The sequence below is a fragment of the Dipodomys merriami genome, unplaced genomic scaffold, assembly GCF_024711535.1.
Source record: "Dipodomys merriami isolate MVZ:Mamm:240054 unplaced genomic scaffold, mDipMer1.0.p SCAF_2, whole genome shotgun sequence".
Taxonomy (NCBI): Eukaryota; Metazoa; Chordata; class Mammalia; order Rodentia; family Heteromyidae; genus Dipodomys; species Dipodomys merriami.
In genome coordinates this window covers 122,274,334-122,288,287 of record NW_027203381.1, presented here as the reverse complement: position 1 = coordinate 122,288,287, position 13,954 = coordinate 122,274,334, and the positions used below count along the sequence as shown (strand labels likewise).

Here is a 13,954-nt window from a genome sequence, read left to right as displayed (position 1 = left end):
TCCCGGGGAGGCCCCGCTGTGTCCCCAGGCAGGTCCCGGGAGGCCCCGCTGTGTCCCCAGGCAGGTCCCGGGGAGGCCCCGCTGTGTCCCCAGGCAGGTCCCGGGAGGCCCCGCTGTGTCCCCAGGCAGGTCCCGGGAGGATGACAGGCTGCCTGTGAGCCCAGTCAGATGGGTCCACAGCATCTGCTCAAGGTCTTGCTCAGAACTGGGGCTCACCTTCTCTCCTTTGAAGCCGGGAACACCCTGAGCAGGGGGAGAGAGGACAGGGCGTCATAGGGGCCGGGGAGAGAGGACAGGGCGTCATAGGGGCAGCTTGGGTGGCACTGGGCCCTGGAGAAGCGGCCGAGGAGGGCTGTCAGACGCAGCCGCTGGACGGGCACCGTAGGGAGCTGCGTTTTGCCTGGAGGCTCCTGGAGGCTGGGTGTGGCTGTGTGGGGGCCGGGGGGGGGTGGTCTGGGCACCGCTGGGCAACATCACACTCTAGAGGTGTCCACTATCATCACGGGCAGCACAGGTAGGCCTCCCTGTGGATGTCTGCGCGGACGCAGGAGACTGGCCGGACCGTGCTGGCCCGTCAGTCCAGCCCCGCCAGCCCAGCCCTGGGCAGAGCCCACAGGAACTTGCCTTGGGCCCTGGGAATCCAATGGGGCCTTCGATGCCTGGATCTCCCTGGGGAGGAGGAAAGGAGCTGCAGTTCATCCCAGTGTGGGGGCAGGCAGAGAGGGGCAGGGGGAGTGAGGCCGGGGTGGGAGCTGGGCGGGGCGGGGGGAGGCCCGAGGTGGGACTGGGCAGGGCGGGGGGGAGGCCGGGGTGGGAGCTGGGCGGGGCGGGGGGAGGCCTGAGGTGGGAGCTGGGCGGTGGGGGGGGGGGAGGCCGAGGTGGGAGGGGGAGGTGAGGCCGGGGTGGGAGCTGGGCGGGGCGGGGGAGGCTGGAGTGGGGGGGAGTGAGGCCGGGTGGGAGTGGGCAGGGCAGGGGGAGGCCGAGGTGGGAGCTGGGCGGGGGGAGGCCGAGGTGGGAGCTGGGCGGGGCAGGGGGAGGCCGGGGTGGGAGCTGGGCGGGGCGGGGGGAGGCCGAGGTGGGAGCTGGGCGGGGCAGGGGGAGGCCGAGGTGGGAGCTGGGCGGGGGGAGGCCGAGGTGGGAGCTGGGCGGGGCAGGGGGAGGCCGAGGTGGGAGCTGGGCGGGGCAGGGGGAGGCCGAGGTGGGAGCTGGGCGGGGGGAGGCTGGGGTGGGGGGGGAGTGAGGCCGGGTGGGAGTGGGCAGGGCAGGGGGAGGCTGTGATGGGAGGGGGAGGTGAGGCTGGGGTGGGAGCCTTACCTGTCGCCCCTTCTGTCCAGGCTCTCCTGGCTCACCCATGTTGCCCTTGGCACCCTAAAAGCAGAGGACAGTCACAAGGGGCTGAGGCAGAGTGGAAGGGTGGCTGACTAGGGTACTGCCAGACAGCTCTTCTGAGAGAGAGGCCGCGGGGCAGCCTGGCACGGCTGTGGGGCAGGGCGCGGGACAGCCTGGCAGGGCTGTGGGGCAGGGCGCGGGACAGCCTGGCAGGGCTGTGGGGCAGGGCGCGGGGCAGGGCGCGGGACAGCCTGGCACGGCTGTGGGGCAGGGCGCGGGACAGCCTGGCAGGGCTGTGGGGCAGGGCGCGGGGCAGGGCGCGGGGCAGGGCGCGGGGCAGGGCGCGGGGCATGGCTGTGGGGCAGGGCGCAGGACAGCCTGGCACGGCTGTGGGGCAGGGCGCAGGGCAGCCTGGCAGGGCTGTGGGGCAGGGCGCGGGGCAGGGCGCGGGACAGCCTGGCAGGGCTGTGGGGCAGGGCGCGGGGCAGGGCGCGGGACAGCCTGGCACGGCTGTGGGGCAGGGCGCGGGACAGCCTGGCACGGCTGTGGGGCAGGGCGCGGGACAGCCTGGCAGGGCGCGGGGCAGGGCGCGGGACAGCCTGGCATGGCTGTGGGGCAGGGCGCGGGACAGCCTGGCACGGCTGTGGGGCAGGGCGCAGGGCAGCCTGGCACGGCTGTGGGGCAGGGCGCGGGACAGCCTGGCAGGGCGCGGGGCAGGGCGCGGGACAGCCTGGCAGGGCGCGGGGCAGGGCGCGGGGCAGCCTGGCAGGGCGCGGGACAGCCTGGCACGGCTGTGGGGCAGGGCGCGGGGCAGGGCGCGGGGCAGGGCGCGGGACAGCCTGGCACGGCTGTGGGGCAGGGCGCGGGACAGCCTGGCAGGGCGCGGGGCAGGGCGCAGGGCAGCCTGGCAGGGCTGTGGGGCAGGGCGTGGGGCAGCCTGGCAGGGCTGTGGGGCAGGGCGCGGGACAGCCTGGCAGGGCGCGGGGCAGGGCGCAGGGCAGCCTGGCACGGCTGTGGGGCAGGGCGCGGGGCAGCCTGGCAGGGCGCGGGGCAGGGCGCGGGGCAGCCTGGCATGGCTGTGGGGCAGGGCACAGGGCATGGCTGTGGGGCAGGGTGCAGGGCGCGGGGCATGGCTGTGGGGCAGGGCGCGGGGCATGGCTGTGGGGCAGGGCGCGGGGCATGGCTGTGGGGCAGGGCGCGGGGCAGGGCGCGGGGCAGGGCTGTGGGGCAGGGCTGTGGGGCAGGGCGCGGGGCAGGGCTGTGGGGCAGGGCTGTGGGGCAGGGCGCGGCGCAGGGCAGCCTGGCATGGCTGTGGGGCAGGGCGCGGGACAGCCTGGCAGGGCGCGGGGACCCTCCCGGATGGGGACACCCTGGAGCTGGCTGAGCCGCCCGGCAGGCCCAGCTCTAGTGAGACCTGGTCTCACTTCTTCTCGGTTCTCTGGGCCCTAGTGGGCAGTTTTCCACACGCCGCCCAGCCCCAGGGCACCAGGCTCCAGGCAGAGGTGTCCTGCTGGGCCTGAGCCAGCAGCTGTCCACAGGGGAACTGCAGCCTCGGTGCTCCACCAAGACCACCTGCTAGTGACCGCAACATCAGCTCTCCTCAGAGAGAAGGGGACCACAGAAGACACTTCAGAGAGATTAGACTTGGGAACACAGTTTCAACCTGTGTAATACAGTATTGTACTAAATAAAGGAGGGACAAAGGAGAGGGAAAGAATGAAGAGGTCAGAGGAGAATGGAGGGACAGAGCGAGGAGCCCCAGGTCTCAGGGCTGTGCCCTGCTCTGGGTCCCTGGGCATCTTCCCTCCAACACCTGCTTTACCGTGGCTGGCCAAGGCCGCCCCAAGAGGCAGATTCATTCCCAGCTGTGTAGGGTAGACCCTGCCTGCAGCCAGAGCTAGGAGAAGCGGGGGCAGCGGTGGGGAGAGGCAGGTGGCTGGAGATGGCGCGTGTGAGCACCGAGCGGACTGAGCACTCTTTGGGGAAAAGAAGCAAGAGGCTACTTTGTAGTAACTTCCTGTCAGTTCCTTTACAGCCTGGTCTCTTCCCCCTTCTCTACCTTTCTTTGTAGTTTTTGACAGCTTCACACAGTCTGGTAGCAAAGTTTAGAGGATGCAGATTCTCTAAAACCCCAATGTAGTTAGCTCCCAAGTGGCGCCTTACATTATGTAGCGCCTGCATTGCTGGTAGAAATGTGTTTTATGGACACACTGGGGCACCTCTGCTTTCCACACTCTTTCAGTGGTGTAGCCTAATAATTTTTTTTTGTCGGTCGTGGGGCCTGAACTCCGGGCCTGGGCGCTGTCCCTCAGCTCTTCAGCTCAAGGCGAGCGCTCTACCACTGAGCCACCTTCCCAGCCCCAGCCTAATAATTTAAAACAAGTCCTTACTATTCTCAAAATGCCATTTGAGAAGAAGTATGTAAAGTCTGAATTTTGGATTCTCCAGGGTTGGAAGCGCTGAGATCAGCCAACGCACAGCTAGCCGGAGACGGGCTCGGGCAGGGGCTTCTGGGAAGGCGGGGGCTCGGGCGGGGGCTTCTGGGAAGGCGGGGGCTCGGGCAGGGGCTTCTGGGAAGGCGGGGGCTCGGGCAGGGGCTTCTGGGAAGGCGGGGGCTCGGGCAGGGGCTTCTGGGAAGGCGGAGGCTCGGGCAGGGGCTTCTGGGAAGGCAGGGGCTCGGGCGGGGGCTTCTGGGAAGTGCAGCCCGTGTCCTCTGGCAGCTTACCTTCTGCCCACGGTAGCCCTTGGGGCCTGCAGGGCCAGGGATCTCCAAGCAACTCTCCTTGTAGCACTGGAAGGGAGAGCAGAGAAGGCTGGTGAGCTGGGGACAAGGCCTCAGGGGAGCAGGCCCAGGAAGCCCACACGGAGGACCTCAGGGGGCCCCTTAAAATGCCTACCCAGAGGAGCAGAGCCAGGGGAAGAGACACCCGCGCTCAGCCTTTAGTCCAGTTTTGAGGGGGTGAGGTGGAGGGGGAGTGCTAGGGCGATGACAGGTCACAATAAGCATCAAAGAGCCATGGCATGGCGTGGCACCGCCCGTGTACAGGGGGCTGTGGTGTGTGGCATGGCACCGCCCGTGTACAGGGGGCTGTGGTGTGTGGCGTGGCACCGCCCGTGTACAGGGGGCTGTGGTGTGTGGCGTGTGGCGTGTGGCGTGGCACCGCCCGTGTACAGGGAGGCTGCGGTGTGTGGCGTGGCACCGCCCGTGTACAGGGGGCTGTGGTGTGTGGCGTGTGGCGTGGCACCGCCCGTGTACAGGGGGCTGTGGCGTGTGGTGTGTGGCGTGTGGCGTGGCACCGCCCGTGTACAGGGGGCTGTGGTGTGTGGTGTGTGGCGTGTGGCGTGGCACCGCCCATGTACAGGGGGCTGTGGTGTGTGGCCTGTGGCGTGTGGCGTGGCACCGCCCGTGTACAGGGGGCTGTGGTGTGTGGTGTGTGGCGTGTGGCGTGGCACCGCCCGTGTACAGGGGGCTGTGGTGTGTGGTGTGTGGCGTGTGGCGTGGCACCGCCCGTGTACAGGGGGCTGTGGTGTGTGGTGTGTGGCGTGTGGCGTGGCACCGCCCATGTACAGGGGGCTGTGGTGTGTGGCGTGTGGCGTGGCACCGCCCGTGTACAGGGGGCTGTGGTGTGTGGCCTGTGGCGTGTGGCGTGGCACCGCCCGTGTACAGGGGGCTGTGGTGTGTGGCCTGTGGCGTGTGGCGTGGCACCGCCCGTGTACAGGGGGGCTGTGGTGTGTGGCGTGTGGCGTGGCACCGCCCGTGTACAGGGGGGCTGTGGTGTGTGGCGTGGCACCGCCCGTGTACAGGGGGGCTGTGGTGTGTGGCGTGGCACCGCCTGTGTACAGGGGGGCTGTGGTGTGTGGTGTGTGGCGTGTGGCGTGGCACCGCCCGTGTACAGGGGGGCTGTGGTGTGTGGCGTGGCACCGCCTGTGTACAGGGGGGCTGTGGTGTGTGGTGTGTGGCGTGTGGCGTGGCACCGCCCGTGTACAGGGAGGCTGCGGTGTGCGGTGTGTGGCGTGTCACCGCCTGCTCCCTTCCTCACACAGACACAGGTGTCACCGTGGCTTGAGCTGCGCACAGCCACCTGCTTCTTCCTGAGCTGGCTGGCGCAGGTCACTCGCGGACCGCCTACCTGGGACTGACCCTCAGCCCTTCCACTGTGCCCCATGACCTAATGCAGACCCCTAGGGACGGGTCAGCGGGGCTGTGGCCGGGAGACCCCATCCGGCCTCGGGGGCGACGTGGAGCAGGTGGAGGGCTCGCCCTCTGCTCTGCCCCAGCCTTCAGGCCCGGGCTGCGGCCTGAGCCCCTGAGCGGTCGGTGGGTGCGGGGGCCAGAGGGCAGCAGAGCCCTCTGGAGTGGAAGTGCCGCTCACCTCCCCATAGGCCTCGTGCTTCTGTAAAAGACAAACAGACAGAGACTCCGGTTAGAAGAGCCTTGGGACCCGTGCGCCACCCTGGGCCAGGGCCAGAGGTCACAGACAGGGGTCCCCGCCCGCACGGGCCCGACCCCGACGGCAGCCAGGGAGGGGCGTGGCCCTGTGGCTGCTCACCATGACCTTGATGATGCGGTTGATGGTGTCCTGGTCGATTTCGGGGGAGTCGGACCGCATGGTGGCGTAGTTGCTGCGGTAGAGCTCGTGCGGGGCGCTGGCGATGTCTCTCAGGCCCTGTTCGTTCAGGTTCCGGTTGGGGGCCACGGCGAAGAGCCGGATGCCCTCCTCGCGGGCACGCTCGGCCTGCAGCTTGATGCCCCCGCAGGGGCTGCCGGTGACGTGGCCGTCGGTGACCACCACGGCGAAGTTGACCGCGCCGCGGGCCCCGCCGTGCCTCCGGACCTCCTGCGTCATGTTGGCCAGCGCGCAGTCGGTGAAGGTGCCCCTGCGGAAGGAGCGGATGCCCTGCAGGCTCTTGGTGAAGGAGGCCCGGTCGCTGCCCGGGGGGCTGAACACCTCCACCTGGTCGGAGAAGTGCAGGCCGCCGTAGCGCCAGCTCAGGGCCACCTGGTCCAGGTAGAACTCATCCTGCAGCTGGCTGATGAACTGGGGCACGAACTGCTGCATGTGGTGGAGCAGGCTGTCGGTGGGCAACTGCATGGTCACACTCTCCGATGTGTCCAGCACGAAGTACACATTGACGGGGCAGTCGGCCTTCTCTGGGGGGGACATGGGGCCTGTCAAGGCCCGGCCGGCCGGCCCGTGGCTGCCCAGTGCCCCCCGGAGCCCTGGGGTCCCACTGAGTACCTGGGCAGTTGTTGTTCCTCTCGACGGTGGTGTCGGGTGAGATGACCTCCTGCTGCTGGCCGTGGAGCGTCCCCAGGAGCCCCCAGAGCAGGAGCACGGAGAGGGGGCCCCAGCACATCGTGGCTGCCGTCACGTGCCCTGACGTGCTACAAGAGAAGAGGGGTGCTGTGGGGGCTCCCTCTGCGTCCCCTGCACGGCCGGCCACACGGCCGGTCCGCAGAAGGAAGGGGACGTCCACAGAAGGGGACCACTGTCCACCGTCCTTCTGGCACAGCCGGAGCCTGAGTCCCTGCCACCCCTGCTGGTCATCTGGGCAGCGGGGTTCTGGATCAGAGTGGAACCTTCAGCCCTGTAGCCCAGACATACCGACCCATTCCAGAGGGGTGGGAACAAGGGAAGCGTCTGCATGAGGTGGCGGAGACACTCACCTCCCTAAGAGCAGCCCTGGCCCCTGAACGTGACCAGGACCCTCCATGCTCCCCCTGGTCCACCCCCAACGGGCACTGCCAGAGCTGACCGAGGCCAGTGCCAGCCAGCCAGGCTGAGGGCGCCCCCCCCAGGTGGGCGACATGGAGAAGAGGCAGTGCTGGCCGGTGAGGGACACGTCCAGCGGGCCGGCCGTGGCCCTGGAGAATTCACCCCAGCCTGAATCTCTGGAAAGCCACTGCAGCAAGAAAAGTGTCGCTCACATTTCAGGCTTTTAAATGATTTCAGGTAAAAAAGAGAGCAGTCAGGGAACAACGTTTACACTGAAAATCAGGGACTGTTGGAGTAAGGCAGCAAATAAGGGGTCATCCTACAGCTCAGGAGAGAGGGACTGTGATAGGGCCAGAGAAGGGAGGAGGGCCAGGGGAGGGAGGAGGGCCAGGGGAGGGAGGAGGGCCAGGGAAGGGAGGAGGGCCAGGGGAGGGAGGAGGGCCAGGGGAGGGAGGAGGGCCAGGGGAGGAAAGAGGGACAGGGGAGGGAGGAGGGCCAGGGGAGGGAGGAGGGACAGGGGAGGGAGGAGGGCCAGGGGAGGGAGGAGGGCCAGGGGAGGGAGGAGGGCCAGGGGAGGGAGGAGGGCCAGGGGAGGGAGGAGGGCCAGGGGAGGAAAGAGGGACAGGGGAGGGAGGAGGGACAGGGGAGGGAGGAGGGACAGGGAAGGGAGGAGGGACAGGGAAGGGAGGAGGGACAGGGGAGGGAGGAGGGACAGGGGAGGGAGGAGGGACAGGGGAGGAAAGAGGGATAGGGGAGGGAGGAGGGACAGGGGAGGGAAGAAGGACAGGGGAGGGAGGAGGGCCAGGGGAGGGAGGAGGGCCAGAGGAGGGAGAAGGGACAGGGGAGGGAAGAAGGACAGGGAAGGGAGGAGGGACAGGGGAGGGAGGAGGGCCAGAGGAGGGAGAAGGGACAGGGGAGGGAGGAGGGACAGGGGAGGAAAGAGGGATAGGGGAGGGAGGAGGGACAGGGGAGGGAGGAGGGACAGGGGAGGGAGGAGGGACAGGGGAGGAAAGAGGGATAGGGGAGGGAGGAGGGACAGGGGAGGGAAGAAGGACAGGGGAGGGAGGAGGGCCAGGGGAGGGAGGAGGGCCAGGGGAGGGAGGAGGGCCAGGGGAGGGAGGGGGGCCAGGGGAGGGAGGAGGGCCAGGGGAGGGAGGGGGGCCAGGGGAGGGAGGAGGGACAGGGGAGGGAGGAGGGACAGGGGAGGGAGGAGGGCCAGGGGAGGGAGGGGGGCCAGGGGAGGGAGGAGGGACAGGGGAGGGAGGAGAGCCAGGGGAGGGGGGAGGGCCAGGGGAGGAGGGAGGGACAGGGGAGGGGGGAGGGTCAGGGGAGGGAGGGGGGCCAGGGGAGGGAGGGGGGCCAGGGGAGGGGGGAGGGACAGGGGAGGGGGGAGGGTCAGGGGAGGGAGGAGGGTCAGGGGAGGGGGGAGGGTCAGGGGAGGGGGGAGGGACAGGGGAGGGGGGAGGGTCAGGGGAGGGGGGAGGGTCAGGGGAGGGGGGAGGGTTAGGGGAGGGGGGAGGGTCAGGGGAGGGGGGAGGGACAGGGGAGGGGGGAGGGACAGGGGAGGGGGGAGGGACAGGGGAGGGGGGAGGGTCAGGGGAGGGGGGAGGGACAGGGAGGGGGGAGGGCCAGGGGAGGGAGGAGGGGCAGGGAAGCGCATAGGGAACACCAAATCGCCTGGAGCCAAGGCCAAGGCAGCTCCGCACAGGGCCAGGCCTGTGGCTCACTCCTGTAGTCTAGCTCAAGAGGCTTTAAGACCTGGAAGACTGGTGCAAACCAAAGCCGGCCTAGGTGGGAGATTCCGTGAGATTCTGTCTGCAATCAATCAGCAAAAAGTGGGTCTGTGGCTGTGGCCAAGGGGTAGAGTGCCAACCATGATCAGGGAGGCGGAGAGCAGTCCAGCCCAGTCCCAGCTGGGCACTCCAAAAACAAAACCCAAGAGAGAGAGGTGCTGGTGCTCACGCCTGTCAGCCTAGCTACTCAGGAGGCTGAAATCTGAGGCGTGAGGCTCAAAGTCAGCCCAGTTATCCACTTAGAAAGAGCTGGAAGCGGCGGCACTGTGGCTCAAGTGATAGAGCGCTAGCCTTGAGCACAAAGGCTCAGGGACAGCGCCCAGGCCCTGAGTACAAGCCCCTGGAACATCCCAAAAGCAAACCAACAAAAGGAAAGACAATCTAAGAGCAATCTCAAGTCACCAACCTAACTTTACCACTTCAAGAACTAACTAGGAAATGAAGAACAAATTAAACTGAAAGCTAGCTGAAAATACAGACCAGAGTAGGGATAAACAAATAGAAAATGGAATATAATGGATTAGACCGACAAACCTACAAGCTGATTCTTTGAAAAAAATCCAACAAAACCCAAACTTAGCTAAATCGACTGAAAAAAAGAGACGACCTACATGATTAAAATCACAAACGGGAGCCAGGCGAGGAGTGTGACCCGTCCTGGAGGCCCAGCGCAGACCCCAGGACTGGACGCCTGCTCACAACGGCTAAAACTCAGGAGCAACCCAAGTGTCCAGGAGCAGATGGAAAACAAAGCAGGGAGTGTGCCGTGCCGGAAGGTGGTCTGCTTTTAGATTACTTAGAAGATTGTTTGGATGAGCCTGCCACCATTATGAAAAGCGAATCAGCCAGAAACAAACTTACAAGTATCAAGGAGACAGAGTGGAGGGGATGAGTGGAGAAGCACAGACCCCTGTTTGGTGGAATTCAGTTCTGCAAAGTTCTGGGGCAGTACAAACATCAACCCTGAGCCGCACACCTAACAGTGCTATGCACATGTTTTTCACGATAAAAAGTCACAGCCAGGCAAACTGCAATAAAACTGCAAGCGATCAGTAATCAAATAACGTAAAAGCCTAAGATTCATAGAGCAAACCCATGCAAGTATTCCTCATCTATGGAAAATCAAAAGGAAAAATGCAGATCATTCCCGCTTGGATCCACGACGTGTCTAGAAGTGGGGTCCCTCAGAGCAGGAATCCCACCGGACCACCCCCATTTCAAGCACTAGGAGGCTGTGCAGGGCTGGTTGGATGGGCTTTGGATCTCCCAGTGGGGTCTGAAGGTAGGTCATGAAGAACCACGAAGAATTCTGCTCATAACCTGGCCCAGTATTACGTCCCGAGGACAGGGCCCAGGCTGGGGTCTGGTGTGTGCACTGACAGGGCCCAGGCTGGGGTCTGGTGTGTGCACTGAGGACAGGGCCCAGGCTGGGGTCTGGTGTGTGTACTGACAGGGTCCAGGCTGGGGTCTGGTGTGTGCACTGACAGGGCCCAGGCTGGGGTCTGGTGTGTGCACTGAGGACAGGGCCCAGGCTGGGGTCTGGTGTGTTTACTGACAGGGCCCAGGCTGGGGTCTGGTGTGTTTACTGACAGGGCCCAGGCTGGGGTCTGGTGTGTGCACTGACAGGGTCCAGGCTGGGGTCTGGTGTGTGCACTGAGGACAGGGCCCAGGCTGGGGTCTGGTGTGTGCACTGAGGACAGGGCCCAGGCTGGGGTCTGGTGTGTGCACTGACAGGGCCCAGGCTGGGGTCTGGTGTGTGCACTGACAGGGTCCAGGCTGGGGTCTGGTGTGTGCACTGACAGGGTCCAGGCTGGGGTCTGGTGTGTGCACTGAGGACAGGGCCCAGGCTGGGGTCTGGTGTGTGCACTGAGGACAGGGCCCAGGCTGGGGTCTGGTGTGTTTACTGACAGGGCCCAGGCTGGGGTCTGGTGTGTGCACTGAGGACAGGGCCCAGGCTGGGGTCTGGTGTGTGCACTGAGGACAGGGCGCAGGTCTATTGGAGGAACAGAACCCCAGACCCTGGTAATTTGTGGGTGTGCCTGTCTCTGCCTAAAATCAAGAGGCCCTTGAGGGTCTAGGACTCATCAAGGCAGGCAACGTGTAGGAAAGACTAAGCATCTGTTTTTCTGGTTCCTGAGTCTTTAAACTGCACTGAATGCAGTGTGTGGACGCCACATCCCTGCTGGGCAAACACCCAGGGCACAGTGTTCCTGTCGAGGGAGACCCCTCTCATTCCCATTTTCTGGAGTTCGTTTCTTGAGTATTAGTTTATAGGCTCAGATGCACATAGGCACTGAGCCTGTGTGATCCTCAGGATCATGGAGACTTTCGGTCTTGCCCCTTCTTCTAAGAGAGGAAATGGCGGCCCTGGGCGGAGGGTGGTTGGCGGCCCGGGGAGACCCTGGCTCCTGTTGTGTTCTGGGCTCTGAGTGTCTGGGCGGAAGGCTGATGTGCATGGCCCCTCACATCAGAACTGCTTGAATTTTCTGGTGGCTCTGTCCTGGCACATAGACACACAGTGTGCTCCGTTCGACAGCTGGCCAAGTGGCCGCAGCTTCCTGCTCCCCAGGCCTGCAGTGGCTCACCCCCATGAGCCTTCCTGCTCCCCAGGCCTGCAGTGGCTCACCCCCCCAGCCTTCCTGCTCCCCAGGCCTGCAGTGGCTCACCCCCCCCCAGCCTTCCTGCTCCCCAGGCCTGCAGTGGCTCACCCCCCCCCGGCCTTCCTGCTCCCCAGGCCTGCAGTGGCTCACCCCCCCCAGCCTTCCTGCTCCCCAGGCCTGCAGTGGCTCACCCCCCCCCGGCCTTCCTGCTCCCCAGGCCTGCAGTGGCTCACCCCCCCCAGCCTTCCTGCTCCCCAGGCCTGCAGTGGCTCACCCCCCCAGCCTTCCTGCTCCCCAGGCCTGCAGTGGCTCACCCCCCCACAGCCTTCCTGCTCCCCAGGCCTGCAGTGGCTCACCCCCCCAGCCTTCTTGCTCCCCAGGCCTGCAGTGGCTCACCCCCCCAGCCTTCTTGCTCCCCAGGCCTGCAGTGGCTCACCCCCCCCAGCCTTCCTGCTCCCCAGGCCTGCAGTGGCTCACCCCCCCAGCCTTCCTGCTCCCCAGGCCTGCAGTGGCTCACCCCCATGAGCCTTCCTGCTCCCCAGGCCTGCAGTGGCTCACCCCCATGAGCCTTCCTGCTCCCCAGGCCTGCAGTGGCTCACCCCCCCCCAGCCTTCCTGCTCCCCAGGCCTGCAGTGGCTCACCCCCCCAGCCTTCCTGCTCCCCAGGCCTGCAGTGGCTCACCCCCCCCCCAGCCTTCCTGCTCCCCAGGCCTGCAGTGGCTCACCCCCCCCAGCCTTCCTGCTCCCCAGGCCTGCAGTGGCTCACCCCCATGAGCCTCAGCAGGCACTCTGAGAGTCACAGGCTGCCGTCTGTCCACAAGGTCCATGCACCACGAGGACCCACTGACACTGCCCCCCGCCCCTGTGTCGCCCATGCCCACGGCCCCAGGCCTAGGCCCACCCCCACCCCACAGTGAGCTGGCCTCCAGTCCAGCACTGGTGTGATGGAAATAGAGCAGGGAAACCTGGGTGCCGGGCCCTCTGAGGAGCCCCCCTTCCCACCCCACCAGGGACTGTTTCTGTGCTGCTCCTGGTGGAGGCAGGGGCCTGGGGGGCCTGGGGTCCCAGGGGTGGGGGCAGCAGGCGAGGGCGCGGTGGGTCCCCTCTCCTTCCGGGGCTCTCCGCCTCTCACAGGGGCAGCCCTCTGTGACCTGGCCTGGCCCGGGACCCTCCCCTGATGCCCTGCTCAAAAAGCACCCCGAAAAGGCGCCAAGGATCTCTGTGCACAGGCTGAGGTGGGGAGGTGGCTATGACTCCCAGAGAGATGGACAAGGAAAACTGCAGGACTGCACATGGCCGAGACGTGCCGGCTAGGAGGGGCCCTGACCCCTGAGAAGCTGATCCCAGAGGAGAGCCCGCACCCCAGATCTGCCCCGGGGAAGCCCGCACCCCAGATCTTCACCAGGAGAATCCGCACCCCAGATCTGCCCCAGGGAAGCCCGTACCCCAGATCTGCCCCATGGTGTCCAGCTTCCCCCTCCCCCCTCCTCTCCCCCCCCCCCCCCATGGCACGGCTGGCCTACACTCACTGGTGCAGATGTCTGTCCGTCTGTCCAGAGCCTGGTCCTGACCGCCCGAGGCCGGGGGCGCCTAACGGGCAGAAGCCTGGAGCCCAGTCTTGACGGCCCGAGGCCCAGGGCGCTAATGGGCAGGAGCCTGGGACCTGGGAGGCGACAGGGAGGGAGTGGAGCCACCGCCCATTGTTCCTCGGCCGCCAGGGAGCTCAGGCCACTGGGAGGCGCTGCTGGCCTGCGGCAGCCCAGACCCAGCAGGCGGTGGGGGAGGGAGGGGCAGGAGGGAGGGAGACCAGAGTGCCGGCCCCCTCTCCAGACAGTCCTCCTCCCCTCCCCTCTCCCTGCTCAGTCCCTCCCAAGTTTCCCCAAGCTCTGCCAAGCCCTTCACCAGATGTCCACGTGTGTGGAGGATGGGTCCAACCTGGGAAGGCGCCTGCCCTCCTCCTCTGCCCCCCCCAGGGCATCCTGCCCTCCTCCCCTCCCCTCTGCTCCCCTCCCCCTGTGCCCTGCCCTCCTCCACTCCCTTCTGCCCCCCCACCCTGCCCTCCCCTCCGCTCCCCTTCTCCCAGTCTTCTCCCCTCTGTGACCACCCCCCCAGCCACACTTCCTCTTGATGGGACTCAGCACAAGAGCCCCTTGGTGGGGGCAGCGGGGGTCCTGGGGCCCCTGCCCGTCCCAGGGCTGGGAGGGGCAGTGGAGCTGAAGACCAGCTGGGAAGAAGCTGGGGTCTCACATCACTGGCCGGAGTGCCCGGTGCAGAGGCTGGAGGACGCATGAATCACCCTTCCCAGGGGGTGCTGCCGTGGCTCGGTGGCTGGCTCAGGCCTCTCCTGCGGGGTGGTGGGGCCCCGGGGTGCTGACGTTGCTCGGTGGCCTGCGCAGGCCTCTCCTGCGGGGTGGTGGGGCCCTGGGGTGCTGCCGTGGCTCGGTGGCTGGCTCAGGCCTCTCCTGCGGGGTGGTGGGACCCCGGGGTGCTGCCGTGGCTCAGTGGCTGGCTCAGGC

General features: G+C 66.7%; 1 protein-coding gene across 2 annotated transcripts in view; it reads right to left on the bottom strand.

Annotated features, from left to right (window-relative positions):
• The window catches only part of Col6a2 (collagen type VI alpha 2 chain), a 29,833-nt gene extending 16,697 nt beyond the window's left edge, over positions 1-13,136 (bottom strand). The window contains exons 1-8 of one of the 2 annotated variants that reach the window (XM_070030876.1): positions 12,968-13,136; positions 6,570-6,715; positions 5,880-6,481; positions 5,703-5,723; positions 4,055-4,120; positions 1,315-1,368; positions 625-669; positions 217-243 (exon numbers count right to left, since the gene is read on the bottom strand). In XM_070030876.1, coding sequence (XP_069886977.1) covers positions 217-243; positions 625-669; positions 1,315-1,368; positions 4,055-4,120; positions 5,703-5,723; positions 5,880-6,481; positions 6,570-6,687 — 933 coding nt within the window. In that variant the 5' untranslated portion in view covers positions 6,688-6,715; positions 12,968-13,136. The remainder of the gene's footprint in view (positions 1-216; positions 244-624; positions 670-1,314; positions 1,369-4,054; positions 4,121-5,702; positions 5,724-5,879; positions 6,482-6,569; positions 6,716-12,967) is intronic. The other variant, XM_070030875.1, reaches the window with a different exon arrangement.
• Positions 13,137-13,954: the final 818 nt, after the last annotated feature.